This window comes from Pagrus pagrus, assembly GCF_965226575.1.
Source record: "Pagrus pagrus genome assembly, chromosome: 20".
NCBI classification, from domain to species: Eukaryota; Metazoa; Chordata; class Actinopteri; order Spariformes; family Sparidae; genus Pagrus; species Pagrus pagrus.
In genome coordinates, this window is record NC_140207.1 from 16,890,156 (window position 1) to 16,908,791 (window position 18,636).

Consider the following 18,636-nt stretch of genomic DNA (forward strand, 5'->3'; position numbering starts at 1 on the left):
GAATACATTTTTAATATAATTGTTAATTATATTATTATTTTTTATTTCTGTTTCATTGATATGTTTCCGTTTTGTGAGTTTTACCCACTATCGATTTTTTTTATATACCATATTTTTAATTTAATTTAATTTAATTTTATTTTATTTTATTTTATTTTATTTGAACGGATCGACGTCTCATTCACTGATGCAATGTGATGAAAGACTCGCATGCTGTGCTGTTATTGGTTGACTCTACAGTCAGTCAAAACGTAGTGGGCGGGACTAGACAGTTTCACCCAATCGGGTCACACGCACGCTGCACTTCCCCTCCGACAGTCGGAAACATGGCGCTCCGGGAGCTATCATCGCTGGAGAAATTTTTAGGATTGAAAAAGCCGAACAAGTACAGCACACAGGGGGATAAAAAGGTGACATGACCGGACACGTTAGTGGCGTCCACTGTTGACTTTAAACCGCTGTTTTAATTATATAAGAAGCCTGTAAGCTATTGAAATTAGCACACAGTAGCTAGCTAGATAATGCTAACACGCTGGTCATGTGTGTTGATAGTGTTACATTAGGCTCTGCGCCATTTCTGCCTCGTGTTATCAGTTGATAGTCAGGGATGTTTTACATCTGGTAGGCTGATATTTAAAGAGCACTCAGGCAGCAACATTTAAGGCCAGCTGTCTGATATCCACAGCTCAGCACAATAGAAATAGCTCCTTGCTTTGCGCATGCCCACACATGTAAAGTGAGAGGAGGCGTGAGCTGTCACTGCCTGCTGTAGAGTTATACTGCAGGACTGTGACATGACTTGCACCAGAAGTAGTGATGAGAGAAAACAGCTTAATCTTTAAGGAAAGGTTGATGTTAACCCACACACTCAGCCTCATTTCATTAATCTGCGTTATCAAGTGACATGTTGATATCACTGTGCATATGAGACACTCCCTCAAAGCCAACAATATGTATCACAAATGTGTTCAGTCAGTCTTTAAGAAGGTGAAAAGCATGTCTGAAATGAAATCCAACTCACTGCGCTCCCCCTGCCTCACCTCTCCATGCAGGTACCTGTGCTACAGAGTAATAATGGTTCTCCACTGGTGGGGCTGGTGACCATCGCCTGTCACCTGGTCAAAGAGGCCAAGCGCCCGGAGCTGCTGGGTGACTCTGCAGAGAGCAGGGCTGTGGTGCAGCAGTGGCTGGAGCACAGAGTCACCAAGCTGGACGGCTGCACAAAGGAAGACATCAAGACCATCCTGAAGGTAAAGATGCGGATATTCAAGAGAAAGCTTTGAAGTCTTGTTCTTCCAAATTGCTGTTGTTTTGTGTCTGTAGACTTAACTGTGTCTGTACTCACGATTCCCCCAGATTTGAACGCAGTCAATTGTGTTGATTCAGTTTTCTTTTTGCGTTTTTGTGTTTTCATTCTCTACCTTTGAGAGGCGCCACGGCATCTCAGTTTTTCTCACATTCGCCGTCTCTGCCCACCAGCTAGGCCACTGTGCATGTGTGTGTGTTTGTCTTGTTAAGGCACAAGCGACAGGAATACAGACTGATGTATGGCCCTTCAGTGACATGGCCCCACATGACAGAGAAAAATGCTTTAATGTGCCTGACGCCAGTCAGCGTGAAATGGATCACCAGCCACTGGTCTTCTGGACGCTGGGCGCCTCTTGGCACTGTTGTGTCAGCGTGAAGTGTTTGTGTGTGTGTGTGTGTGTGTGTGTGTGTGTGTGTGTGTGTGTGTGTGTGTGTGTGTGTGCGCTCTTCTCAGCGTGACACACTGTTGTGGCATGGCTGAGGAGTCATGCTGTGTGGCAGCATGCTATCTGGACAGGCCTCTTAAATATTTTAATGGTGCCACTTACAGAAGGAAGTCGCCCTGAGCAGCTCTGCTGTGGTCCCCGGTGGCCTCCTGTCCTGTCCTGCTGCTTTATCTCTGTCCTTAACACTTCTCTCTCAAGCACACCAGTCATCTCACATTAAATTGTCCAGAGACAAAAACTGTCAACTGCAGGAGTTCTTAAACTTTCTCACCCCGGGATGCAAATAAGAAATTCATAGTTTTTCAAGCTGAGACTTGTTTCTGAAGTGAACATCTTGTCACTCATGTAATGTGATGACAGACAAGCAAGGCCAATTTGGCCCTGAACCCAAAGTTAGATGCATGTCGAAAATTAGAACGGCGCTGGATGACTTTCTCCGCCACAGACAGACTACTATCATTGGTTGTGTGAAGCAAATGCCAATTATGTCGGGATCAGTCCTCACTTTTTCTTTCTCAACAGAGAGCACCAAAATCTTGAAGTCCATGTGCAGCATTACAGGTTTAATGATTTCTTCCTTCAGACGGCTGTTTGTTTTTGACAAAAATCTGTGCATCATTAATGTGACAGGTAGAAAACATTCATTAATTTGAGATGTCCTCAAGCGTTAACAGTATTCTGATATTACAGTATCAAGAGTTCATCAACAGTGTGCTTAGGGCCAGCAGAATTTGTTTTTTTACTAGCCGTAACGTCAGAGTCAAATATGTAGAAAGGCAACAATGATAAATGGTCTCTTGAGTACCTATACGTAGAAAGAAATGGGCACAAAGACATGCAATGAACTACAAAAATAATTTAGAAATATTTTGTGGTATTCTTGCTTATTAGTTCCATTCTAATGTAAAAATGAACAGCTGTGCTTTTCCGGCCCGTACATGACCCACCCAGAGGGCATAAAAAACACAAATTCTCATACATTTTTTCACATTTTTTAATTTTTGAAAGTGTTTGCCCTAACTCTGTCATTACACAACAGCACTCTGTTAAAATTCTGTTGCAGACTCTCCCAGCAATGTTTTATCTGAAGGTATCAATGATTGGTCACAGTTATGGGTGCACGGTTAAGGCGGGGGTAGGTAGAGAAGGACCCCGGTCTGGAGGTCCATGTGTTGGGTGGGGGTGGCAGGGGAGCTGCCTCTCCTCTGATGCTCGACTGGGCTTCAGCTCCATGGCTGTAGGCTAAGAAAAGCAAGGATCTGATTGTAGAAGGGGAGGAAGTCTGCAGTCTTCATGCCTTGTTTGGCATCACCCACTCTTGCCGCACAATAACTCCATTTGCCCCCAAGATGCTCTGTGTGCGTGGAGTGTTCCCTTCGCACAATGTACAAGTGCTAAAGATGGTCTTTTCCCCTGGGACCAGCACTTCCATGCACGACTTTGCACACAGACATGGACTGAGGAATACGCATGACGATGCTCAAGTTTAGGACGGCTTCATTAGATTTGCAGGCGAGAGCTGGAGTCATTTGGTTGCGGAGTAAACAAATAGTCTGTTTTGTACAGCATCTGTGCTAAGTCGCCAGTCATGGGGAGAGATGCTATACCCCCTCAGGTTACATATTATTCCTAGCCACGTAGCACACACGCATGCAAGCTAGGATCCAGACTCGTGTACCTCACGCACCCACAGATATATAGGTTAACGAACCTGCTGTCATGCCTCCATCAAGAGAGGAAAATTGTTTTTCTAAAAAAAGAAATTTTGTTTTGTTTAAGTTTGTTTTTCAACATCAGCATAAAAGCGTATTTACAATAAATCCACAACAAACTTTCGTGAAATGCAGCATTAGTCACAATAGGACCAAAAACACCACCTCCTCTCTTCAAGGAGGCTTCATTAGTTATTCACATTAACATAATTTTCTCCCCTAATGTATAATGTATTCATCTGCCATGTGAAGACAAGTGTGTTTACATGGGAATACATTCCATAAAGCATAAATTAACAGCCTCATTTGCATTGCAAAGCTTTTTATGTTGTGGAAATTATTCTTGCAGGACCTCAACCTCTACCTGCAAGACAAGGTCTACCTGGCTGGGAACCAGCTCACCATAGCTGATACTTTCATGTACTATGGAATCCATCCGCTCATAGTAAGTCACATTTTCTCTCACTGCTGCTCCTTCAGGTGTCAAGATTCAGACTTTTTTAGCGCTTATAATCACTTAAACTGTAATGTGTCGCTAAAACGTAAAGTAAGTTTCAACTTAGTGAAAGGAATTTTGGGGATACTTAGTGGTTTTGTTTAGGGTTGAACGAACAGTTATTTTCATTGTCAATTAATGGTTCTATTATTTTCTCGATTAATAGATGAGTTGCTTTGTGTATAAATAGAAGGAAATATTGAAACAGGTAAATCAATTCAATTCAATAGTTTACTAATCATCGATTAACCATTGCAGTTCTAGTTTGGATTAGTTAATCGTAGGTTTTGGGTTAAAAAACATTAAATCCTTACATTAGGTTAGGATCAGGGTTGCAGTTTCAAAACCTGTGACTTTAAAAAAAGAAAAATTTTCTACTAATTTCTATCTATGCAATATGATTTTTAGAGTGTTCAGTTAAACCTTCACTAATTTAGGTGAACTCCAAGGCCACATTTAAAGATTTATGTAACTATGAATGAACTTTTGAAAATAACTTTAGGATTTTCCTCAGTTTTTCAAAGATTGCATGTTCAGGGGTAAATGTGATTGATTTGCCTTGCCTTGTTCTCACCATGATTAACCAGAGACTCACTCATTCGTCCATTCCTTCATCCCTTCATCCATCCTTTTCCCTCCCTATCAGTGCTCACTTCAGTCAAACCACAACTTTAATAAGAAATTTGTCACAGTGCATAACACACAATTAGACCAGTCATTTGGCCAAAGGGCACGAAGAACAAGTTGGCAATAAACACACGGGTTATAAACACATTCTCACTTCTCTTCAGTGAAATAAAGTGATGTGGCACAAAGTGAAGTCTTTAGCCTCAGACCAGGACAAGTAAGTTTGTTATGCCTTCAAGGATTCCAAAAAAGTGAGTTCAGAAATGGGAGAGACGGCATGAGATGGAGGGGAGGGGGGGGATCACATGTTGAGAGATGTCAGTGGTTGTGGCGGAGATGGAAGGTTGCCCCCCGCCACCAGGCAGAGGAGCGTCACTTTGGTTTGCAATCAGTGTGGTTTTTAACCTCGGGGACAAGGGGTCAGCCAGCCCAACCCTTAACCACAGCCTGTCCTGATGTTCAATTCATGGAAAACAACATTACACAAACATTAAACCTGACTGATGCTAGAATGGTTTTGGGCTTGACTGTTGTCTGTGTGGGGGATTTCCACATTTCAGTTAATTAGATGGTGAAAAAGCACACAGCTAATAAGATTTTTTCCAAGGACATCCTGATGCATTTCAGTATTATGCTTCGCCACCTGCGTTGTGCAGTAACAGGAAAGTGTGTTTGTTCGACACAAACTTGTCAATCACGGGCAGTTACTAGAACACTTGTGCGGCATTTGTCGTAATGAGAGTCCGAGCAACTCGGGCAGAGCTCCACAGAGGGGCTTTCCTCAGACCTGAGCAGTTGTTGTCATCAGTTCAGAGGCCATGATTAACTAACATTTGTCACTGCCATCTTCAGTTCCTGATTTGAAAAATTGAAGGGGAGTAAACCTTCCAGCGAGCAAAGCTTCAAAAGTTCACAATAAGAGGAATCATTTCTTCCTTCCAGCTAATTTTCTTATCTCTGTTTTTTGGTCACTTTTTATATTTGATGAAAATCTGTCTAAATCAGGGGTTTCCAGGCTTTTTTTTCCAGGCTTTTTGGCTTGTGATCATACAAAATTGTGAACCTATAAAAACTGTTAACTTGTGATCTTAATGGCATCACAAGTTATCAGTTCTGATCGGTATGACTGGAGAGGAATTTTCCATCTCGGTTTTTAATGTCCTGGAGAAAATTTTAAAAAGTATAATTATCCAGTTTTTGTCTAAAAATAATGAGAAAAAAAAGTCAGAACAAAATAAGCAAAGTTGTGTATAATTGAAATATCCCTGTCTGCATTTCTTTCATAAAAATTGCTTTGAAGACAGATAATCTCTTTAGACAAATCTCCTATAAAATAACCTGCATTAACTGAACTCTGTGAATACTGCAGCTATAATTTACAATTATTTTCAATGTCGATTAATCTGCAGATTATGTTCATGATTAATCAATTAATTGTTTAGTCTATAAAATGTAAAATGAAAATGTATTTTCTTTTGATCAAATAATCACTTAATCGACTAAGCATTGTTTGACTACATAAAATCTAAATGCACAACAGCATGTAATAAAATATACTTTATAAAACTGACTAACCAGTGTTGACCTCACCTTCTCCTCTCTCCGCCAGGTGGACTTGGCCATCCAGGAGAAGGAGCAGTATGTAAACGTGACACGATGGTTCGACCACATACAGCACTACCCCGGAATCCGACACCACCTCCCTCCCGTAGCCGTGCTCAGGAACAGAATTTACACCGGCAGACACCACTGAGACCTGACTCCACCCAACCCACCCAGCCCGACTCGTCACAATCTCATCTGTCGTATGGGCAAATTACTTGGTGAAATCATCACCATCATCATCACAATTTAAGGATGTCTCCTCACTTCTACCCAAGATCTCCTTTTATTTCAGTTTTTTCGGATCATGATTCCTGCCTTTTATGTTCAGTCCTGGTCACATACCTGAACACTGTCTGTTTGCTGTTGTGGGAAAATCTGTAAAGAGCAAAAACACTAAAACCTTAGTATGAATATGAGCTTCTGAACCTGATTCCTTGCTAAAAAAAAATCCAGTTAAAGTCTGTTTTTAATCATTATATTGTTCAGTACCAATCGGCTCAAGTTTTGGGAGAGGAAGCATGAATTTCTGGTCATTCAACCCTGCAAGCTTTATTCAAGAGAAGTTTGGTGTCTTAACCCTTATTCTGTTACTAGGGAGCTCAATTGTGAGAATTACGTCTGTCCTTTATGTTTTTCGGTTGGATATTTGTGTTTGACTTTCAGAAGTTTGTAAAGTTGTTTTCAAAGGGAATGCTGTATGGGTTGCATTGAAGGGAAGTGCTGCTAGCTTGTTGAAAAGGTGTTTCTATTTATAAATGGTGGTTAAATGGTGATTCTTTGTGTAATCTGAGCCTCGAATATGCCACGACAAGTATTACAGGTTCAAAGAAGACTTAATAAGATGTTATTTAACTGGCGGTACATTATGTCCTGAGGAAACGCAGCTTCCTTCATGCCATATCAATGCATTTTCAGCAGCAGTTTGTCAAAATAAATGTGGTCGCCTATTCAAAAATCCTAACCCCATAATGACCACAGTCAATGCTGAGTCCACATCGTTCTGCCATCTCTCTGCCCTGATGAATTGGCCTCTCTCAGCTTACAGCCATATCAGGACCCTGGTGTTTATGTTTTTCACATGCAACTCTCAGCCATTTCACTGGACAGTTTAGTTTCTCTCGATGTGTGTGTGTGTTCCTGATTACATCCCCGCTCTCTGTCCCACTTCCTCACCACCAGTCGTGTGGGCAGCAGCGAGCAGTTGAGCGTCAGCCCCAGAGTCAGAGATCAGAGTGAGGCTCCAATCAGTCCCACTACCACCACTGTTGATGCTGCAGGCCACAGAGAGGGCAGCGGGCTCACCAGCTGCCACACAGATCCAGCCAGCCAAGGCCAGAACCCAGGCCCGTGGGCGACAGTCAGCCACTGTGTGTCATTTCAACCCTCACGCTCCCACGGGGGGCTACTGGAGAGAGAGGGACCACGGAGAGAGAGAAAAAGAGCACCCAGAGGCCGAGGGATCTTTTTGTGACATGTGAACAATGATCCGCGCGTCTGAAAGCCTTACTGCTGCTGGCTGGATGTTTGCTGTTAGCACTATTAACAGGTTTAGTCGTGGCGGTGGTGGCAGAACCTGTAAACTCACATTATGTTAAATGGTAATTATAAATAGACAAAGAACGGTCTGAACGTGTGGTGGGATGAGAGAAATGTCTATTCAGTCAGCTGTTATTGATCAAATTCCAATTTTCAAGGCTTTTGCTGGTGTATAAATCAAAGCGTTACTTGTACACACTAAAGTCTTTGAGCACAAATACTGAACTCTATAAACACTCAGTTTCATGTTTGCCTCAATGCTTCTCTTCTTCCTTGTTGTCTTATTCTGTAAAAATGCTCCCATGTCTGCCTTATGTTTAATTTCCTCCACCCTAACAGGCTCTACGTATCTTTACGTCTGCTGCTTTATGTCATCTGATGTAACCATGATGTTCACCCCCGTGCCAATAAATCAAAGGGATTCGCAGCTCATGACCCCTGACCTCTCTGCAGATCTTTTTTCACTGTGTTCTCGTCGCATTCTCCCAGAATTCGTTTTGCGTAAACGAGCCAGAAGACAGAGCCGCCGTTCAGTGAGGCTGCGTAAAGAAAGGCTCGCTGAGTGTTTGCGGCAAAGTGCTGTGAAGAAGATGTGAAGGATAAAAACAGCTCGCAGTCATTTGAGCGAGCCTTGTGACTAGTCTGGGCCGTTTATGATGTGGTCTACCATTAAAGAAGGCCTTGTGCTCTCGGTTTTGTTAAAGTTTGGTTGGAATGCTGTCTTGAATGCGCAGCATCAGACATGACCCTAGTTGTGAGGTGTAAATAATGAAGCTTTGCCCACATAAGTTGCAGCTGGACAGATTGTTCTGGATTCACATGTTTGTGATGATGCCATGGCTACAGACCAAAAGCAAAGATAAAACCTTTATTGTTATGGATGCCAGGGAGCGAAAAAGTTGAGTGTAAAGGAATGATACGCCCCTTATTGTGCCCATGAAAAGATTCTGTTAAACAGGTATATGACAAACCATGGAGCTCTTTAGCCTGTTAGATTGGCAAAGCAACATTTTTTGTTAGGTAAAGCCAAATTATAAGAGCCAGATTAAGAGAGAGTTCAATACCACTGACATTACACATGATATCATTGGCTTGGACGGTGGAAGGCAGAATATCGATACAGTAAATGTTAAGATAAAATACAATCAATAAAAAAGTAAATAGAAATAGTTGACAACAACCAAAATGGCCTTAATAGAAGACAGCAACAGTTTTTTTTAAAAGAAAGATCTGAATTGAAAAAACTTAAAAGATGGAAATTAAACTGATAAAAGTGACCTAGACTCAGATAAAATGATAATAACAGCTAGCGTATCCAGTGGCTGAATTATTTTTTATTAGATTGTCAACTTTTTGTCTATTTGATGTCGATTTATTTCAATCATCCTCTGGTTCAAAGTTTGATATTCTCCAAAGTGTTCAAGAATGATCACAGCGGTAACACGTCATAATAAACAAATAAATGGTAAATGTATAGTTAATGAAACTTTAGTTGAAAGTTATTTCACCACTACCAAAAAAAAATTAAATGCTCTATTGTTAACAGTGAACTAAAGTTTAAATAAATACAGATTTAACATTTATTAATGATGGGTATTATACAGGGTTACTATTACGACTGTAGAACACAAAACGATGATGAGCCAGTCGTTCTGAAACCACTCCGTCCTTATGTGGCTTTGTGCTGACTGTTGGCAGAATCTCAAAATGCTGGTGTGGTTGGGCCTCACAGTCAGAGTCCTCCCTGATCAAACCTGAGTGCAGTCAAAGCACAGGCGCGGCGACGAGGCCACAGCAGGTAACCGGGACAGAGGCACCAATTAGAGACGACCTTCCCACTGACTTCTGAAGGCGAGGGGAGCAGCACACTGCAGGGGTGGCCCTCCAACCTGAACACTCAAGACCCACCCACTTTACCAGCTGTGCCCTCGGCCTGCGGCAGCCTTATTGACCGCTGACCTCACTCCGCCGCCTGGTGAGGGAGAGGTCAAAGGTCTAATAAGGTAGGGTTATCATCAGTTTTTACTGATGACTTCATCTCTCATCATGGAGCTGTGGCAGGGAGATGTGCCTCTCTCTGTCTCTCTCCAGCAGAGAAAAGGAGGGCAGAGGTGAAATAAGCTGTGAAAAGTTATTTAATAAGAATATTTAACTAGGGTGGTTTTAGCAACGTACTTGAACTTCCACAGAAATGAGAAAGATGATATTTCATGGGTCCATACATTCCTTATTAATGACTCCTACAGCACAGACTTCAGAGAGACTTGCTGCATCTGCAGAAACCAGAGGTATCAGTGCTGCCAAGGCCCATAAACACTTTGATTAAGGGCTGCCCCAGACAACTTTTTTAATTAAGTTAAAAATAATATACAGAGATGCATTAAAGACAGGCCCCATGTAAGTACAGGACCCAGGAATACACATAACACTCCTGATAATAGTGAATGAATAATTATACACATAATTAATTGGCATCATATTACATCACTGCCAAAGAGGCCATGCACCTAGGTGGCCCTGTTTCCTGTACCACATCAGCAAGTCATCTGAGCATCACAGAGTCAGGATTAGAAGAAATAAATAAAGATGTTTAAAGAGAAACATAAGAAATATTTAGTGTCAATTCAAAACAGTGAACGTTCTCGACACTATTGCTGATTAACAATTTAAAGACAGCCCGTGTAAAGATTCTGACAGTGGCGAGCAATTACAAACTAAAGCAGTCAAAATATGGCATTAAACAACGCAGAATACACCGATCAACACAAGTGTAGTTTCATACACTCTGACCCAGATTGCGACCAAGACTTTACTAAACCAGTCTCGCATTGTGACCTGCAGTTAGCGGGGATTCTCGTTGTGCGTCATCATTTGTCACCTACCACTGTCAATTTTCAAATAAAGGCTAAAAAATCCATTAAATAATGAAATATGTGACATTCTGTTACTGGAGAATAAGAGGAAGGTTTATGACCATTCTGCGTCCTGCTTTGAAACGCTGGCTCATGTCAAACTGCAGCGTTAGGTAGTGTTAATCAAATATGATTAAATATGATTTCAGATATGAAATAGGATTCTGTCACTTCATTATTTCTCATGTCAAAATGTTTCAGGAGCATATTTTAGTACAAAGTTTCTTACCCAGCGGCCATGTTGAAAACGATTGTGATTGTGAAAGAAAAATAGCATAGAAACTCGATGCCACGCTCAGGGTGGAAAACTCAGATGTTGTATGGCTATGGTTGGAGGTCCTATGAAAGAAGGGCATCCGACATTTCGGGGACATAGGGCCACATTTAAAGGTTTAACAACATATCTGCTAACTTTTAGACCACAGCTAACTTTAGCATTCAACTACTGTTAATTCTAAAATATCCACGCACGTCTTGGACACATTTATTTAAGCCCGGAAGAATGTAATCCAATGCTAATGTTAGCTTGGAAGTGTTTGGATGCTAACATTTGCTGATAACTTATCAAATGTGTTGTTTTAACCTGAAATATGGCCCCACAGATTTTCACTGTCATCGTTTTGTTGTTGCTGATCACTTGGGAAGCTGTGAAATGGTGACAAATAATCATTTTCCCAGCATTTGATGTTCCCACCCTGAGTGTTACGTCAAAGGAAAATGGCTGCAGTGTGAATTCGGTTCATTAAACCATTAAATATTTACATAACAAATAGTTGCTTGCTGCTGTATTAATGGTCAAAATCTGATATGCCTAAAGAGCTGTCTTTAAAGAGCTGTTGAGCTGACGAGTTTAGCCTCCAGTAACACAAATACACAAAGTTAAGTGTCCATGGAAAGCAGATTTTGTCGGCGAGATGGACTACCAAAATCAGCAGTCACTGATCCGAAGTGAGCCAAAAGTTGCAGGAGCAGGGGTCACTGCTGTCTCTTCATGATGAGGGAAAAGAGTCAAACGTTCAGGCTTTACCCATGTCACCTCCTCATCCTCTCCCAACACCTTTGTCACCTTGCGTTAACTTAACATAAAAGAAGGACAGTCGTCCCCTCCACCCACGCAGCAACAAACAGCCACGCAGCCGCCACCACCCTTCATTAATTCTTATTAACAACATCAGAGAGAGGGAAACGCATCGGCCGCGACATCTGCTAAGAGCAGGAGGACTCCCTCGTCTCTCGCTGACTGATTCAGTGGAACAATCAACACCGCGTGGTGGTGAGGGGAGCGTTAGCGTGTCGTAAGCTCTTTTGACAGGACTTATCGACCGCGCTCCATCGTGCTCTTACACTTTGTGACAGTTGTACCATGCGCCCATAAAGATGGCATCTGATTGTCTGTTGCAATTACATGAGTGTATGAGCAAGGACGCAGCTATGACGGACGCAAGGAGGGAGGAGGGGGGGGGGGCATGTGTTGTTCACAACATGTTCTTGCTGTAAAGTTATTCCTGTAGACGTGAAGAAGAGATTTGCTTTCTCCACTTTATACAACTTCTATAACTTAATATCTTTATAAAGAAATGTTAATACGTGAAGGTTCATCCTTTAAGCAAATACACACTATTCTTGGTTACAATTAATCGTGTTGATGCTCAGAAAGAACCATATTAAAGGTACAGCGTGTAGGATTTAAGGGCAGAACTGGAATATAATATTTACGATTTTTCGTGTTTTTGTTACCTCAGAATGAGCCTCTTATATCTACAGAAGGAGAGGATCCTCCTCTATGGAGTCCGTCATGTTTCACTGCTGTGTTACTACAGTAGCCCAAAAAGGACAAACCCAACCCTGGCTCTCGAGAATGCCTTTTGTATGTTTTGCATTTTTTTAGCAGCCACTGTAATGAGAAGGGGAGGCGAGGAGTATTCAGCTGGTTGGTCCTCTTGAGGTGTGTCAGACCACATCTAGGAGATTAACTGTCATGTTAGGGGATTATCTGACAGCCTTAGTAAGGCAAATATTAAAGGAGCTGCTAAAATGTGGAAATGCGCTGACATCGCTTAAAAGAAGTCTGGTTAGTTAAACATATTTGGAGGAGACAACAAAGGCTCGTCTGCCAGATGTTGTTACGTTACATGTTTAGCCCCATTTCTATTCATTAAGGGGTTAGGATGTACCTGCATGAGTGGCAGCTACGGGCGTAGGCTCTGGAGCTACCTCAGAAATGTAACTAGATTCCATGGGGATACTGCGGGGACCCCAGCTCCAATAAGTCTGGATGCCATTCGGGATTGTTGAGAGTGAAAATGACATGCAGCACGTGAAAAAAAAAGGGTCTCTGTTATTTTCTCCTTTCAGTAACACACAGCTGGCGAAGCCATATCCAAAGCACACCTTCTGCTCACCAAGCAAAGTAAACACAGTTGTCATGGGGAATATAATTAAAACAAAGTATGGCCTGATTACGTGCGATGCATCCGTCTAGTGTTGTGGTGGTGATATCAGCAGGTGATATCCGATGCAGTTTTCGTTACTGCACCTCATGTGATTAAAGTTGAATTCTGGCTACTCTCAGTGGCATGAATAAAATGAAGACAGGTCACTTTTTGTCACGTCTTCCTGCCTGCCTTAGCGCCTTGGCCTTTTTTTGCCTAACCTTAACAATTACAACTGCCTCTATTTTACTGTGAAATAAAGTCTGGCTGAACTTTTGGCTTGTTTACAGCCTGTCTAATCCTCTGACCTCTCATTTCTTGCCCTGTCTGACTTCTATTATTGTTCACAGCTCTCAGCAATCAACTTGGTGCAATAACTGTTATCATAACCTATAAAAATTATGGCCAAAGCGGAGAAAATAAGACTGTAATAAAATAGAATTATACTTTAGCGTTTCATTAGGCACATGCCTAGCTTATGGATGTATGTATACTCTGTTCTTCTCTTTCATCACCATCTGTGGAGTAGTACATCATTATTTGAACAACCGAATCCGACATCTGTTCGATTGCTTACCTCAGACTATGGCTCAGAGGCTTTTCTATCACTATTGTGAATCTGCAAATACCACTTTACCATATGTATGCATTGATGCCAGCAGAACTTCTGAAGTTGTTTTTATTCTCTCTACCTCCTGCAAGACACAGCCTCACCTCGGATTGCATAAGGATCCCAGGTGTGCAGCGAGAACGTTTTTACGAGATGCACCCACTCAGCTCATCAATCAGAGAGATGGGTGGTTGATTCGGCACGTTGGTGCTAAAGTACATATGTGTGACCCGGGGCAAGGAGATTGCACAAGATTGCACCTTAAGTCTCTCCTTTCTCTCTCTCTCTCTCTCTCTCTCTCACACACACACACACATACAGATAGCTGTTGTTGAATTAGCCGCCTCGATCGCTCCTCACCCCTTCTGCTGAGCTACCTCAGCTGCAGCTTCTTCGCATTTTTCTGTCCGTGTGAGTATGTGTGTGTGCATGGGTGTGTGTGGTCATGCACCCATTCATGGGGTTATGGTTTTGGCTTGGGGGCATGAGGTGAATTAAGGGTGAAGGAAGCAAAAAAAAAAGCGAGGGAGTGGGTCGACCCACTCAGCTAAATGAGTTCAGAAAACAGGCCTAAAAAAATTTGAAAAAAAATCTTTGGAAACATTTTTAACGAAACGATAGCACACTTGGCCTCGGTTGAGTCAAGGTCTTCTCATTTGCCGTGCTGTCACATTGTGTGGCCCCCGTCACAATCCTCATCCCCTTATTCAAATGTTCCACAAATTAGCCATACATTTATCCCCCCCTCCTCCTGCTCCATCCACCCCACAGGTCATGCCACTTAACTTCAGCCTGCCCCCCTGCTGTAATAGGTTCTGATAGGAAGCCTCCAGGGAAGTTGACTTCTCACTGAGAAGTGATACTAAAAGTAATTGCAGCTGAAACCCTGTGACAGGGGGGTGTACTTTGAGGAAAAAAAAAAAAAAGTAAGAGCACAGGGAGGGTGGCATTTGAAGTAAGCATAGAGGATATTCGGAGGGGCAAGGGGTGAGGGGGGTGAGGAGCTAATAGACAGACTCCTGGGTGGGCAGAGAGCACTGCCCTCAGCCATTTACTGTAATTTGACCTCCATGGGAAAAATAACAAAACAGCAACAGTCTTCTAATTTGCATATTTCTCATCTGCATACGTCACCAGGATGGCGGATTTTTTTTTATGGCCTGTCTTTTCTTATTAGAAGAGTTTGCTTTTAATTTGAGATGACTAATTTATTTAAACCTGGAGTTAAATTGCAGAGAACTCTCTCTTTGTGACGCATCTCATTTCCCTAATGATTAAAAAAAAAAAAAAAAAAAACACGGGGCTGATGACAATGTAACAGAACATAAACAAGGTTTCATATCATTAATTTTGAATATGAGTTGTTAACTTAATGACCCTGCTCTCTTTATTATTCTTGTGTGAAAACCGGCTAGTTATTTTTAATGAGGACATGGATGTGGTGCCTGGTGGTTACGCAGAGGAATGCTGCTACGAAATGACCCAACACAATGCTTTCACCACAAAAACAAAAGATTTTATTCAAAAGAGAGAGGAGAGTCCATCTGCAGACAATTTAAGACAAAGAGCTTCAGTTCCAGTAAGTTCTATGTAAACTCTCCCTCAAGTGTCAGCGGTTTCCCCCGGTGCAGGGATTAATCCAACAACAGAGAGAAAAAATAGTTCCCTTAACTGTTGTGAGTTCCTCTGTCTCCGTTTTGGAGATTAATCTGATCATCGCCATTTGCCTAATTTCTCTCAGATTTTACACTTGCCCCTTTTCTTTCCTGTGATACAACAGCCCCACCCTGTATCTTCCCTGTTTCTTTTTAAGGAAACACGATTCACCCATTTTTGACTTGAATGAAATTATATTTCCCGTGAAGATGTAGAAATTGAAAAATTGAATAAAAAAGAAACCAAAGCCTGCAATTCCCCCCCAGTTAGTTAGAACTGAAGAAGCCTCTTGGATGAGAGTGGAAACGTCTGCCCTGATCAAATGTTTCTTCAGCGCATCAGACAGCATGGCAAGCAAGGTCTTGCTTACTTTTTTTAGTGTTGGGTCTCCTTTCATGTTTCATGAAGGCAAAAGTATTTATAACTGTTCCAAACAGCCACACTCAAAAGCACGGTGAGAGGTCCAACAGTCCTCATACTGTACCTACTACGACTGACTATGTCAATTGCCAGTGAAAGGTGTGCTGAATCTTTGCTGTAAACTCCCAGTTTGGTTAGGATTAGGCAAGAAAACTACTTGGTTATGTTTAGGAAAACCTTATGGGTTGGGTTAAAAAAGCTCAGTTACTGATGCAACTTCAGTGTAAAACTTTTGGTTTACACTGGACATGAACTATGGTCTCCTGGCTGTACAGTGAATGTTTTACCAGTCCACCCAGTTCCCCTTGGGGACTTTGGGGATTCTTAATACTACTTCACCTGACTTCCTCCTTTGCTGTTGTATTAACAACTATGCCCACAAGAGGTCACCACTGAGCAACACTTAAATATTGGTTGTATTAAGCTGGTTTCATAATCAAACTTTGTGGTAACCGTTTTTCTGTTACCTCCTCACATCTGCACACCTGGTCATTTGCTGCATAAGAAACATATTGATCATTTTATGACTTGTCTGTCACTGTGTCTGTTTCTGTGTCCTTGGTATAGATCGTAGAGTTTTAGGCAGATCAATGAGGGAGATACTGTTCATACTGTACATAGGTTCACAGAAACAGTAAGTGAGTCACAGACTGATATGATGGCAGAGTTGATATGAATATATAAATATCAGTGATGCCACACAGTATAGTGGGTACATCATACAGTTTGAGGTGGGGTGAGTGACAGTGACAGGACAGCCAGTCAACTGTACTTTAATTGATTAATCTTGAAAGGACGTGATTATGAAGCAGAAACACACATTTTACTCTTCGTGTGTGTGTGTGTGTGTGTGTGTGTGTGTCAGGAGGGTGGCTTCACTGCTGACTGGTTATCTACTGGACTGAGGGCATGAAGCTGCAATCTGGCACAGACAGTCCCCCACCAACACACACACACACACACACACACACACACACACACACATTCTGCTCAAATGGCTCTTTCTTAGCCCCCCCCCCCACCCACCAACCCACACACACACACACACACACACACACACACACACACACACACACACACAGACAGACAAACAGAGAGTACATAGAAACATACACATGACATCCCACAGACAAACGGGGCTGGATCATTATGATCAGGGAGAGAAGGGGAGGGATGGGTGAGACATTCAGGAGGAGGAGGATGAAGAAGCAACTGATCTCTTGAACTCTGATAAACAAACTCACAGACTGAGTTCTTGGCTTTTATCTTTTGACATAAAACTGTGAATTTATAATTAATCAATACACAGTCAAATTAAATCATTGTGATAAACAACGATAATTCCTGGATCATTTGGAATTGAGGGGTATACAGTAGATATTGATGATTTACTAAATAAACAGACTGGGAGATACTTCCACATTTGAATTGACTGTATTGTAAAGTGTGATTGACTAAAATAATTAAGTTGTTTTGCAGAAGCGAAATGTTTTCCTTTATATTTTACTATATTCAGCTCTGAAAAACATGGGATCTTTGTTTTCCTGTGATTCAAAGTGTAGTGATCCAAAATAAAATCAGTCAGAATGATGTGTTTACTGGAAAAGATAAAAACTGATTTTTTTTTTTTACCACAGAGATACAAACAGGTCCTTGTCAGGATGAAGTGACTGTTAAAAATGAGGGGGCAATTTTAAATGTTGAATGAGTAAGATCTTATGAAACCAACTCGTTTTTAAATAAACCATGACCAGATATGTTGACTTTCAAAGGTTACATTTCCTGAACATCCTAAGAGTTACGCTCTGGTTACACTGAACAGGAAACATATCCGGACTGATCGCAGAGGTTATATTCGTTTTTGCATACATGATATCTACTACAAAACATGTTGGTATGGACAAAATTGCGTTACTTGTGCTGTACAGTGCAGGAGACGGAGTGAGTAATCACGTAAGCTGGCGATCAGGCTAGCTGCGTGAATGACCAAAAGCACATCGCAACGGAAACGGGTCAGTCGTGGCACGACGGACATTTCTTCGTGTAACGTTATGTTTCACTTGTAATCATTCAATTTGGTCTTTGCACCAGTTTCAAACCAACCACAGTGATATGCTTCATATCCTGGTCCTTTTAATCTGTCGACGTGCACCATCGCCTGTTAGACCAACATGGCAGTAGCAGAGCAATATAGCAGCTTCGCCTTTTGGTGAACTGATCGTGGGGGGTTAAAGTTCACAACATTAGGTCACACAAACAGGCCATGCAGTGAAGCTAATTGCTGTTGTTGTCAGCACAGCGATCAGCTCGTCAGCTGATCGCCTCCTCCATGTCTGGCAGTTAATATTTCAGATATCAAATTTTCACATGGTGTGACCCTTCAAGCCCCCCCTCCCTTTCAGCCAATCAAATGCTAGCAGGCTAAATCAAGCCTAAACTGGTCGTGCAGCCTCTGGAAGGGCACGTCTGAATTATGGTGCAAGCCAAGGCCCTCGTTATAAATCAATGAATATCTTTTGTTCTTTAAAAAATTCAGGTCACATGTTTTACTGGAAGTCATAAACCTTCAGCTTAAGGAGAGTTTTCAGCATGCAGGCGTGTGTGTGTGTTTAACAGTGACAGGCATGGATAAGCAGAAGACAAACAGATCACTAAAAGGTTAAAGGCAAGCTAATTCTCCAATTTGCAGTGTGCAAACTGGTGAGGGCCGCTTTCATTTTCACTGTCCCATGAAATGGATTACAGCCTCTCTGTACAATACAATAGCCAATGGGCCATGTTGTCAAAGTGAAGGGCCAGGGGCTTCGATTCACACCCTCAACTGGCACCCATAAGAGCCCGTTGCAGAAGAAGAGACATTCTCAGAAGAAGACAGG

General features: G+C 41.9%; 1 protein-coding gene across 1 annotated transcript; it reads left to right on the forward strand.

Moving 5' to 3' along the window:
• The first annotated feature begins 289 nt into the window (after nt 1-289).
• On the forward strand, nt 290-8,165 carry eef1e1 (eukaryotic translation elongation factor 1 epsilon 1). The gene is made up of 4 exons (XM_084340379.1): nt 290-410; nt 1,053-1,250; nt 3,816-3,911; nt 6,199-8,165. Exons 1-4 carry the CDS (start codon nt 327-329, stop codon nt 6,340-6,342), a joined length of 522 nt encoding a protein of 173 aa, XP_084196505.1. The 5' UTR covers nt 290-326; the 3' UTR covers nt 6,343-8,165.
• Nucleotides 8,166-18,636: the final 10,471 nt, after the last annotated feature.